The 13,336-nt window shown below is 34.6% G+C and overlaps 1 protein-coding gene across 1 annotated transcript in view; it reads right to left on the bottom strand.

Annotated features, from left to right (window-relative positions):
• Window positions 1–12,117, bottom strand: part of LOC145265625 (low-density lipoprotein receptor-related protein 12-like) — a 103,800-nt gene extending 91,683 nt beyond the window's left edge. Inside the window, exon 1 of the mRNA XM_080121661.1 lies at window positions 11,276–12,117. Coding sequence (XP_079977787.1) covers window positions 11,276–11,705 — 430 coding nt within the window. The 5' untranslated portion in view covers window positions 11,706–12,117. The remainder of the gene's footprint in view (window positions 1–11,275) is intronic.
• Between the last annotated feature and the right edge of the window lie 1,219 nt (window positions 12,118–13,336).

Raw genomic sequence — 13,336 nt, 5'->3', positions numbered from 1 at the left:
GCAGGGAAGAAACTGCGTGAATATAACCTTGTCAGGCTATTCCAGGTTATTAATTAGAAATGACCGACTGAATTGGAGTGTAAGCGCAAAATCCGGCTCTGGTTTGTAACAATGGTATTTTAATGTCATCTTGTTATATAATTGTATGAATATAACTTGAATGAGTTTTGTTTTTATTTGTGAGAAATGTTGATACTAAACCATCTTCCTCTTGAGAATAGATGAATTCCACAAGGTACGTCCAAATTGAATAAAATACTCGCAAACATAAAGATTTTGAAAGGAAACTCAGTCACGTGAACTAAAAGCCAGACTATTCTCTCTAACAAAACTTTTCTCACCCCCCCCCAACCAAGTTTTTAGGGGTATTCACATAAAATTGTCTTAAAAATATAAAAAAAAAACAAAAAAAAAACAAATCTCATTTTTATTAGAGGGAGGGGGGGGGGTTAACTGATATTATAAATCTACAATAATAACCGATGTTTACATCTGAGGTTAATTATCAGCGTGTGTCCAATAACAACACAGATAGATCAATAATGATTTATTATTGAACAGCATGACTACAATTTATGATTTGTAGTCGTTACTAAACCCCCCCCCCCCGGCGATAGAAAATACAGATAAGAAGAATGTCGTTGGATGGTGAATTTTGTGATCAAGGAAGAAATGAATAGAAAAAAAGACGCACGTGTTACGGTGCGTGTTTTATCAATAGGACTTACAAGTTACCTGGCACGGAAAGAAAGGAGAGAGGGAGGACATTGGCCGGGATAACGTGGTATCATAGTCTAGCTAGGAACATCTTAGACAAATCAAAGGTACAGTGACAAAGATGGCCATAGACCCTCCCCACTTTTTTTTTATTGGCCTTGTGTTTAATTTTGCTTTGTTAAACTTTTGTTTGTAATATATATATATATATATATTTCTGTAGAAATATATTTTCTTATAATATATACCAATCCTTATTTAAGAAACTCAATGTAATTACAGAGCAATAGAGAATAAATGACAAAATCTATATTCCAAAATCCATGCTGCTGACCATCTTATAATTTATTCCTTTCTATAGATAACATGGTGCTTATTCAGATTGGCACTTATGGTGGCAATTAAAATTTTTTTAAATTCAGTTAACTTATACAATTCTTGATAGTATCTGTTTCATAGCGCAAAATCAATCACTTAATTATTATATCAATCAGTGAATCTATTCTGCCCTTAACTCATCAGAAGAAATAGCAACAATCAATCCGTCAAAAGGAAATGAAGTGTGATTTGACATAATTAAAATCCGAAAATTGGAAGAGAAGCTGCATATATCTTTAATATGTTTCCATTACGCCATTTTAAGAATTGTAACAGTCAACTGAATTAAAGGAATAAATTATAAGATGGTCAATATCATGAATTTTGGAATATATTTTTTTGGCATTTATTCTCCCTCTCTCTCTCTCTCTCTATATATATATATATGGCGATTAAGCTACACAAAATATTCAAAGTGAATGGATTCTAGCTAGGAAAAACAGACAACCCTTAAATGGAGTGACAAAAATGACCACAAACACCCCCCTCCCCATATTTTTGAATGGCCTTGTGCCTTGTTTGTTCTATGTTTATTGTAAAATATTTTAAAACAAATCAATTTTTTAAGGTGTAATATCTATTTTGGTACCCACTTAGATATATCCTCCTACTCTTGGATGGATAGAGGAAGGGGAGGGGCCTTCTGCAGAAAATGATAACAGGATTAATTATGGCAAAAGAGGAGGGGGAGGAGGAATCTGAATTCAGGACTATCAATTGATCTTGTGTCTAAATTTGCTTCAACGACGCATTTAACAGAAATGAAGCAATACAAACGTTTAAATCTTTATTTTTTCTATCACTCCAAACAAGACATATTGCTACTTGGAATGTAAAGAGCAACTATTTGGGATTATGTTTAAAAAGGGAAAAAGGAGAGTTTAGCAGCAAGATATATGTTCACATTACACTTGAGCAGATTAGTACAGGTAGGGAAGCAGGAAACAAGGAGGGAATTACAAAGTCTAGCAGTTTAAGGGAAGAAACTATTAGAGTAGGCTTTCCAGCATCCAAGGACCTTAATAGTAAAGGGGTGAAATTTTGCTGCTTCTCAAGTTAGTCAGGAGTATCTACATCAAGGGGCACAAGTTTTATGAGTTCATCAAAGTATGTTCGATTAAAATACTTGTAAAACAGGCACAGGGAAGCAGAACTTATTAGATTTGAGACTTTTTTTAGATCTTATCTAAGAGGGAGAGACTTGTAGATGCACCAGCCCAGATGTGGCCACAATACGCCATGTTTGGGCAAATTGTGGCTTTGTTAAGATATAGGATGCTCTCTGGTGCAAGTAATTTTCTAGCATGGTAGGGGGAGCCCACCTTCTTTGCAGCAGCCTTGGCAATGTCCTCAATGCAGTTGTTCCAATTCATGCAACCTGTGAATGTTAAGCCAAGGAGCTTGAAAGATGAGCTTTCAGATAAGGTGTCATTTGTTATGGCAATTGTTAGTTGAGGTTTTTTATAGTCGTCAAAACGAAAGAAGCATTAAACATTATCAACCATTTCAGTCCAATTCTGTTATGAATTGAAAGTCGATTTCTAGCATTTTTACCATTGCTTTGGATATGCGTACATTCGATCTTCCCTCGTGTCTATTAAATTGTGTATGACATTATAAATTTAATAACTACAATTAATATTTATAGCTAATTTTTTTTTAAATCGAGTTAAAAATCACTTATTTGGAGTTTAGAGGTGGAAACAAGAGTTTCTGGAGTTTTAATTTTCCTAGAAAACACCCTTGAACGTGTCTCGCTATTCATATATGTGAACGTTTAAGAAGGCTGTTAGCAATGTAGGATACAGGGATGGTGAAGTGACATAGCGTAGGAACATAGGGATGGTGAAGTGACATAGCGTAGGAACATAGGGATGGTGAAGTGACATAGCGTAGGAACATAGGGATGGTGAAGTGACATAGCGTAGGAACATAGGGATGGTGAAGTGACATAGCGTAGGAACATAGGGATGGTGAAGTGACATAGCGTAGGAACAAAAACAGAAAAACGGAAGGTTGTATTTAAACGATAAATTTTTGTATATTTATTTTTTCAAAAGATTTTGCATGGTTTCGTTTTGTATGGCATACTTTTGGTTTGTTTTCATTTCGAAAAAGAAGTTTACTCTCAAAATTATCAAACACTAAAAAATCCTCAGAGAAGAGTTTGCCAACTCCTTGTGTGCTTAACAACAGCAACATGCTTTGCACATATCCAAGGTAATGGTAGAAATGCTAGTAAGCGACCTTCAGTTGATAGTGGAATAGAACTGAAATAGTTGGTAACATTTAATGCTACTAAGACTAAACTTCTTTCCTTTTAACAATTACAAAAAACCTCAACCAATGATCGCCATGACAAATTACACCTTACCTGAAAGCCAATCTTTTAAACTCCTCGGCTTTACATTTACAGAAGGAGAATTTGTTAGAGTCACCAGCTCTAGGAACGTTGTCGACTGTGAAGAGGTCTCCCTCCCCCAGTTTTAACATCAGTTTTCCTTCTCCTAGATGGACAACCTGACAAGATCTATGGGTCCAATTTTAATGGAATGTTCTCTGATAACTCGTTGCACTTGTGCCCCCTCGATGTACATCTCCAACAAACCCACTTAGCAACAAAATCACACCCCTTCACTGTTGAGGTCCTAAATGCCAGAAAGCTTTCTACTCTAATAGCTCCTTCCCTTGAACAGCTAGATTTTGGAATTCCTTTCCTGCTACCTGCTTCCCTGACTGTACTGAAATGCAGAAGTTCAAATGTAACAAACCAACATCTCGTAAATCTTTCTTAAGCATTGTTCCAACTAGCAGTCCCTTACGTCAACGTGACGATATACCTTGTTTGAGGCGAAGGTGAGTAAATAAAAGAATACTTAACACAAGGATTTTACTTGCAAGGAAAAAAACAGCCAATGAAACCTTTTTGCGCTCTGAAGATGGATCCGACATTGTCCGAAATTAATAAGAATTGTTTCAACTTAAAAAAAATCTTAACATCTTAATGTGTTCTAAAAATATTTCTATCTGTTTATCCAAAGGTTTTAAATAGATATATGAACATTTATAATTTAAATGCAACTTCAGTTTTTTTTTTTTTATTCATACGTCACTTCACATGCTGGTATTTTACATTGCTCACCACCACCACCACCACCACCACCATCATCATCATCATGATGGGCTTCTTGCCCGAACCAATGTGACTCTTCCTGTCTTCCATCAGCTGCCTCAGATCTTCAGGTTCACAGTTGGTGTCATGTGCTATTTGCTGGATGCATGTGGATCTAGGTCGTCCTTTGCTTGCGCGTCCGTGTCGTGGAGTCCATAGCAATACATCACTCACCAATTCATGCTTGCTCCTCAGACAGTGACCAGCAAATCGTAGGCGTCTTTCTCTGATGGTATTAGATATGGCAGGTAGGTTGCCATAAAGTTGCTGCTTCATGGGATGATTTTGCCAAGATATATTTAATACCGTTTATAGCATACGGGTTTATGTGCTGCCGTCGAGCTTTCTTTCCAATCTTTTGGTGAGTCCATAATGAACACAGCCCATCCAATGTGGCCTATGCTTTTAGATGCGAATTTTGATATCTCTCTGTGTGGAAACTATGTTGCTGCACAGATACATAAACTCAGCGACTTCTTTCTGTGTCGATCCAACCAAAGCCCTGATCTCTCCCTTCACATTGAATGTCATAAACTTTGTCTTATCCGCATTAATGTGGAAACCAATGTCATTTGCAGACTTTTCCAGCTTACGTAACAGTGTTTGCGCATCAGCAGTGTTGTTCGTGAACAAAGCAATATCGTTTGCATAATCTGCATTAGTTATGTGTGCTGATTGATGACGTCTGTTTCTGGATTCATTCAGGGTGAAGCCTAGCATGTTGTGTATATCAATAGAGGTGCGAAGTACAAAGTCAAGAGAAACAATGAAAAGAAAAGGGGCAGGAGTATCTCCTTGTAGAACCTCGGTGCAGATGTCGAAAAATTCAGTGTCTCCATCTGGCGACCTGACCATTGCTTGAGTGTGCTCATATTGCATCATGATAACATTAATGACTTCATTTGGAATGCCATATGCTTTTAATATGCTGGCCATTTTTCCTTTATGTACAGAGTCGAATGTTTTGGAGAAATGCTCACAGCCTTCTTAAACACTCACATATTTACCAGCAATGCTTCAAACAAACTATCTCTCCCTTTTATCAATTGTAGACAGTGGCAAACACTCGTGTTTGAGTATTGGGTTCTATCAGGAGTCCAAATCTTCACTGTTGATATTTCCATTTGATATGACTTGCGAGACCCAACCAGTGGCGCCAACAGTGTTCACAGTGGAAGGTAGGGGAGAAGGATTGTTAACGGCACACTCTTCTCCTTTGTCGCCTCATCTCTTCATTCTCCATCCTTTTTTCCTCAAAACCCATGGTGCCAATGCATTTTTTCTCCACCACATCGTTTGGTCCCTGGCAGGTTTTTTTCCGATGAGGACAAGCTGATATCAGTAAATGTAAGGATGTGCTTTAGTTGATTCTTGTAGCACAATCTTAGGCATTCCACAAAAATTATAAAGTTAGGTGTGTGTATTACAAGATTTATTCCTGAACTAATTAATCGATCATTATGAAAATTGGAACACAATTACAAGACATAAGTGGTGGTAATATGGACTACATTTAGTTTATGCAAAGGGAAATAAGGGAGTGTGGTCTTTGTCGAAATTCAGACACCTTTGATTTTGAGCTTAGATGTTAGACACTCTCTAGAATCAAAATCGTGCAATATATTTCGGTCAAAATTTTAATAAGGATTCTTAACATAAGGTTTAGTATCATTATAGCTTGATTTTTAATCTAAATAAATGGTGCAAAACTGTTCTTTCAGAGAAATTTATTTTACATGTCCTGGACCAAGTATTTTTCTAATTATTTATGAATACTATACTAGTCTAGAGATTGAAGCTCAGTCAAGCACCTACCATTATAATAACGACAGAGTAGAGAAATAACAATGATTCTTCTGTGAGAAAGAGGCTGCCGAGAAGAGAAGAAATCATTCACCACTAGATTGCAAAGTTGATTTTTAACTGTCAAAGCCAGAAAAGAATGCCTTGAGAACCATTTACCAAGGTGCAGCAGCAATAATCCATCTAAGTATATACCTGACTCTTAGGAAGGCAGAGGATACAAGGTGGTTTCAATAAGTTTCCAAACTTGAAAATTTAGTATGTTATTACTATACATCTTATGAGATGACTGACCAATTTTTATGATTTCAGGTTAAAATGAACAGTTACAGCAGGAATTGGAACACACCCTACTAAAGCCTGATTGTCACAGCTGATGACTTTTAAAAATGCAATCTGGACATGAGGACATTTTAGAAGAACACTATGCAATAAAATTCTGTTTTAAACTTGAAAAAAAATGCCACAAACGTATTCTTCAGACTGCTTTTTGGACCACCTTGCATGAATTGAGCATCAGTTTCTGAGTAGCATAAAAGATTCAAGGAAGGTAGGGAGTTTGTGAGGGATGATGAGGTGTGAGAGTTGATTGGTCAAATAAACAATTTCATGGATAAGGATTGTCGGGTGTCTATAGAGACAATAAGTGCACAGTTTGATATTAATGTGGGAATTGCACACACAATTATTCGCGATGAACTGAAGATGCAGAAGATTTGTGCGAAGTTTGTCCCAAAGATGCTCAGAGAAGATCAGAAAGACATTGTTATGCACAAGATGGGAATCAAGACAGTTCTTCATCCTCCCTATGGTCCAGACCTTGCTCCCTGTGACTTTTAGTTATTCTCTAAAGGAAAACTTTAGAGGCTGTCATTATGAGACACTTGAGGTGATGAAAGAGGCTGTGATGAGGGTCTTGACATGCTAATACTAAAGAACTTCCATGCGACCTTCCAGAAGTTGTTGGAACAGTACAACAAGTGCATCGCAGTCGGAGGAAATTACTTCAAAGAGGACTAAGTTTCATGTGCGTATTATCAATAAAAGTGCCCATACGAGAAAAGTCTGGAAACTTATTGAAGGCACCTTGTAAAGAGTCAGGTACTTCCTGCAGCAATAGAATAATCAAATCATTTTTCCAGCAATTTTTAGCAGATTTGGTGAAAGTCTTCCATTTCAAGATTGGAGTTAAAGTCGGTTCTAGGGGTTTATTAAAGCAAAGTGATAATCATTCATTTCAACTTCAGCAAAAGGATGATCAGAGTACTTGTGGTGAAAGGAGAGAAGCAATAAAAGTAGCGATCCCCCCTCCCCATTATACTACTTGCTCCAAGTCGAAAGAGACAGAACAACCAAGATATTGATAACCAATGCTCTTCAAAGTGCCATTATCAACAAAAAAAGAAATTAGTTACTCTCATAAATTTTTTGGCTTCAGCTGGGGGTTTGACCTCGACCCCCAAAGCCACCAGAGTCTAGATCATTGTTGAAATGGCTTTTTCCCTGTTGACCAGGTTTGGCGGCTGATTGGTCCTGTGCAGTTCTACGTGGTTCATCCTACCAGGTCTTTCAGGTGGAGCATGTGTATTGCCCGAGGTGCCCTTACTAGGAAATGATGATTGCAACGTCTTGTCAGACGAGTGCCACTCCCTCAGACATTTAAAATCCATGAGCCCAAATGCCTGAGGGAGTATCTATACAAAGATGATGTTACAGAGTCTTAGCTTTGTACGACAGCTAAGTCTCTCTCTCGGTTCAAAATGTTGAGATCCAGCAACAAGCAAGAGCAAGATAGCCAGCAACAAATTAAACTGCAGACCAGCTTAATGCGGGTACTGGTCTCCCGTTTTATGGTTTTTTAAATCAGAGATTTGCTTCTCCTAGAAAGGTTGCCTTCACCACGGCTTACGGGAGCCCTCTCCACCCAAATACACACATACACACACACAAATATACACGGTGCTAGTTGGCCGTTGACCCAGAAAAAGAGTTCATTCACCCTTTGGAAGGTCTTGTTTTTAATCCTCCAGGGAGACTAGCCGCCCTCCTCACCAAACAAGTCTGGTGGAGGAACCAGTTTAGTCGCCGGTGACCCGACCATGAGGCAGGTAGTACTGGGTTACATGGTACCAGTAGCATATGACATGACCTGACACTAGGAAATACCAACATGGATACCTAAGCAATTTGTAATAGGCCAGAGTTCTTCTCCTTTAAGGGCATTAATTTGAATATTAACCTTCCTACCTTTTTGCAATGGGAAGCAAGTAAATAATGTCTCTTAAGGATGAGGTTCCATGCTAAGATTGAGTCACTTGAGATTCTAAAAAAGTTATGTCCACTTCAGATAATGGAGGCACAGGTCAGTCAATTTTTATGACCAGTGATTTAACAGTGCATCATTCTTAAGTGGACTTTATATAAGAGTACAAAGAAACATATCTTCTATTATATAAATCTCAGTCGTCAGTTTGTATGCTTGTGTGTTGGTGTGTTTGCATGCTTCTGTGCGTTTGTATGTTTGTGTGTTTATGTCCACTAAAAACTTTTGTCATCCGCAGCATATCAGCACAAACATGATAGCATTAGAAAGAGTTATCTCTCACACACATAATATTGAAAAGTTAGAAAAAAAATGTCAATTATTTCATGTAGAAATGTTTTGTTTGAAAAGAGGGGGGGGGCAGGTAAAAATTTTGGTTCCAACACTGTTTGTTAATCACGCATGCGTGAATGGTAAATTTGTTGTTTCATTTTAAAAAGCTAAATTTGCAACATAACATCGGTGACGTCTTTGTGCGCCCAATGCAGTGTTTGCTTACGAACTTAAACCGTATTTAACAGTATCTTACGATCGGGCAATGCCAGCCAAGGAAGTATGTTCCGTGGTAATTGAGTCAGAGATGGCTTAATTGCCAGGTTCAAATCCCTCGACCGGTGATAATCGTGTCTCCCTGTACTGATGGAAGGATAAAACACTAGTGTCTGTAGGTATTAAAAATAATTATAGTAACAACCAGCGATGAGGGGGTGCAGTCATAAAATACGCTTAAATATGATATTTTAATTTGTCAAGATTTCCTAACAAAAATGGAGATTGTTTTTGGCGAATTTTCATTTTGGTATTTCACGTCTACGATGTAACTTATTAACTAAAAACATGGTTCTACAAGTACTTAATTGTGAATGCTGATGAACTACAAGCACTTGTACTCCCTCGACGTGAATACCTCTGACAAACAGCTAAATCCCACCCCTTCACAGTAGAGATCCCTAGGTGTAAGAAAGCTTTCTACTCCAATAGTTTCTTCCCTAGAACTGCTAGACTTTGGAACTCCCTTCCTGGATTCTACTTTCCCAACTGTACTGACATGCAGAAGTTCAAGTGTAATGTGAACAGACATCTTGCTGCTAACCCCCCTTCTTAATATCCCTGCAACTTATGTCCTCGATAATAGCCCCCCCCCCCCCCCGCCTACATCAAGTGTGGTACTGTGCCTTGTTTGGGGTGAAAATTAAAAAAAAAAAAAAAAAAAAAATTGGTTGAAGAAGTTGTTTGGGAAAAACGTCGAAAAGCTTTCATTCGTGTCAGATTTTTGAAAACAAAAACACTGAAAAAAAAAAACAAAAAAAACAATGGAATTTTTATATAATCCGCAGAGATTCGAAAACAAAACAAAAACAAACAACAAATGTTACCAAAGGTAAATAAATTACTCTTCTATCTAGCTGAATAAATTTTTAGTGCTTTTATTTAATGTACAATGTTTATTCGATTCGAAAAACAAGTAGTGTCGAACGTTACACGAGCACAAGAAAAATGGCCGCATGGCATCTCTTATCTTTGAAGTCCCGACAATAACTTAAAAAATATACAAAATATTGTTAGAAAAAATCCATCCAATAAATGTCAGAGGATTGGGTTTCTAACAGTATTTTGTATAATTTTTAAGTCATTGCCGAGACTTCAAAGATATAACAGATATCACATAACCATTTTTTCTTGACACTATTTGTTTTTCTAACCGAATAAAACATTGTACATGAAATAAAAACACTAAAAAGTAAAAACTTATCCAGTTAGTAACGTATCTTGCCTTTGGTACAATTTGTTATATATTTGTTTTTGTTTTTTTTGTTTATTTTATCTCTGTGGATTATAAAACAAACCCAACAATGGAAATGAAAACATACAAAAATAATGAATCACTTTTTCAACAAAAATTGATTGGGTTCTTTGATACAACAGGGATGCGTTTAAAGATTCGTGTTATCCTTTTTGATTTTTTTATGAATAAAACTTATTTTTTACTGTTATGTTTGATAGCCTTTTTTTTGTGCTTCTTTATATTTATACTTAGATTGGTCATCATTTTAAACTAATGCATTTCAGGTGAAAACTTTATCACGTACTTGCGTGGCATGTCAAAATTAGAAAAACTCCAAAAATTATGAAAATTGATCCAGTAAATGTCCTAAATGTATTTTTAACAAAAAAAAAAATAAATAAATAAATAAAAATAAAACGCTACAATTACATTCTGTTTAAAAATGGCGGACCCTTAATTTAAGTCAAGGGAGATAAGTCGGTTTGTCATACTGAATTTATCGCACAACTCTTTAAAACATACAATAAAATTCAATAAATTTTATTTTTACTTGTAATTATTTTTCTACTTGATCATTTTTTCGTAACTTTTTTGGACACTAATTTCAGCGGACCTGGAGACCCCCCCCCCTCTTTATTTTCAATTTTCAAGCCTTATTTTAAGAGTATTTTAAAAAGCGGAATTAAAAAAAAAAAAGACTAAATTCGCGAAATTTACCCTAAAAACATCGAGTGGTTCTAAAATGGATGACCGATTTACTAGAACGTTGCATTAGAAACTGAGCACTCTTTACAAATATTCAAATATTGACTTTTTTTGATACTTTTGTAAACTAGTGTCCATTCGATAATAATAAAAAAAAAAAATGAAAAAAAAAATAAAAATAAAAAATAAAGATAGGGGAGGGGCAAGATTCTTCCGGTCCACCCTAATTTCGACATTTACACTTAAGTACGTAATAATATTTGCACCTGAAATGCGTTAGTTTTGAAATATCACCACAATGTATACAATCACCCAAATATTTTATAAACAAATAATCTATTAAGTTTGTTTTAGAAAAAAAAAAAAAAAAGTTTAGAATGTAAATAAATACCTGTAAATCCCAGGGTTATATGTTGTCGAGGCAGCAGTATGTTCGTTTTGGAGAGGAAGACAGACATTGAAAAAGCGAAACAAGAAAGACGACCATCAACATGATTCCAGGGAAGTCTTTTTTTCAGACTTGTGTTTCTTTCACGGTTTAAATTACGGTTGGCATGATGTTTACATGTGATCGGATTAGCAGTTGTCGCTTTTTTCAAGCTCGTCTCCTGGGATGATGAAGAGATTTGGCATGAAGATGCTGATGTGACCGGATAAATCGAACAAGGTGATGATGATGGAGATGGTTTTGTGGTTCCAGGTTTTTTAGTTGCTAGGAGACCGACATCACGTCCATTTGGGAGTTTCTGACAATTTTTGGTTGACGAATTTGCCCCAAATTGGCAATCCATAGAATGAGAATGGGGAAATATAAAACCCATTTATCATAGCGAATACGTCATACACTTTAATTTTTTATTTGTTTTATTATTTATTGATTTTACTCTTTTTTTAATCCGTTATATAAATTAAATAACTTATATAACGAAAGGGCACCTTGAGGTATAATCTATATTCAAAATTAATTAGCAATACTTAACTGCTAATTATAACAATAAAATAATATAAAATTAAAACTTCTAGTTGCACAAAATCTGATTATTATTTTAATAAATCTGGATTGAATTCTATTCATCGAAGACCAACAATTTCAGGTAAAATCGATTAATTTTTTTTTGTTTTTTTAAGTATTAAGAGCACGTGTCAATATTAGTTCATTTCACATTATTAAAAAAATATTTAATTCAAAATATAACTTCATTTCTACTTCTTCAAAACAAAAAAAATAAAAAATACGGTAAATTAATAATAATTTTCAAAATATTTACATTTAAACCGATTTTTATTAAGAATAAACGATTTTGATAGGGAAGGGGTCAGAAAAAAAGAGGGGTGATTGACGGGGTGGGGCTTTATTATTATTATTATTATTCCGGATGGAGGCTTACGAAGTACATAAATGATATTTATGTTTTTAATTATTAATTTATATTAGATTTTAATTTTAAAAAATTATTTTAAAATTTTATTAAAGAAATAAACAATTTTTTGAATATTTATCGTTCACTTTTCAATGAACGAAGAAAAATATTTTGGGGAATAGAGAAGAGTTTATAAATACAAAAATTAAACGGATATTTTGTAAAATAACAAAATACGATAAATAATTATTATTTTACCGGTAAACGTTCATAATAAATAAATAAATATTTACCAACTTAAAAAAAAAACAAGTTTGTGATTGTGACCTCTGACCTTTCAGGTGATTTTCTTTTTTTGTTTAAACTTGTTTGTACATTTAATTATTTTTTCTCCCGGAAAAAAACATCTATTGAAAAAATTAAATATAAAACTTCATAAATTAATTTTTTAAACACCTTGTCTATTTTTTGTTTTCTTTTTTGGCTAATTTTTTGTTTTTTAAATTTTATTGTTATTCTGAAATTATATCTTTTTAAAAAGGCAATTTAGTACTTATGCACTTTTGTTACCGTGCTGAAATAATCATGTCAACGTTATTTAGAAAGCCATTCTTAACATGGGGAGGGAGAGGATGTTTTCTAGTCTTTGTTTTCGCTTAACCATTTAATGATAAATAAATAAATAAAATCATGAAACTTGAATTTAACTTGAAAATACTATTTTTTTAAAATAGCGCGGTAACAAAAGTGCATAAGCACCGGCAATTTTTATTTTTTTGTAAAGTTATTTTTTTTTTTTAAATTGTTGCAATCTGTTTTTATTTTTTAACTTTTAAAAAGCGTATACATATATTATATACTAATAAGATAATAGATTTAATAAATATTATATAAAAATATCCGACAAAAAAAAATATTTCATTTGATGACAAATAGAAAATGTATTATTTTTGACAGTGTAGGTCAATCCAGAAATGCAAGTCGATTCAATTTGAGCATGAGTTGTTGCTGTTTTAAATATATATATATAAAGATAAATTATAAATTAAAACGCAATTTTAAATACCTAATCCATCATATTCACAAATTGT

This window comes from Euprymna scolopes, chromosome 40 (genome assembly GCF_053919585.1).
Source record: "Euprymna scolopes isolate OS-2025 chromosome 40, ASM5391958v1, whole genome shotgun sequence".
NCBI classification, from domain to species: Eukaryota; Metazoa; Mollusca; class Cephalopoda; order Sepiida; family Sepiolidae; genus Euprymna; species Euprymna scolopes.
Note: the sequence above shows the minus strand (reverse complement) of the source record. Positions and strands in the feature narration are given on the sequence as shown.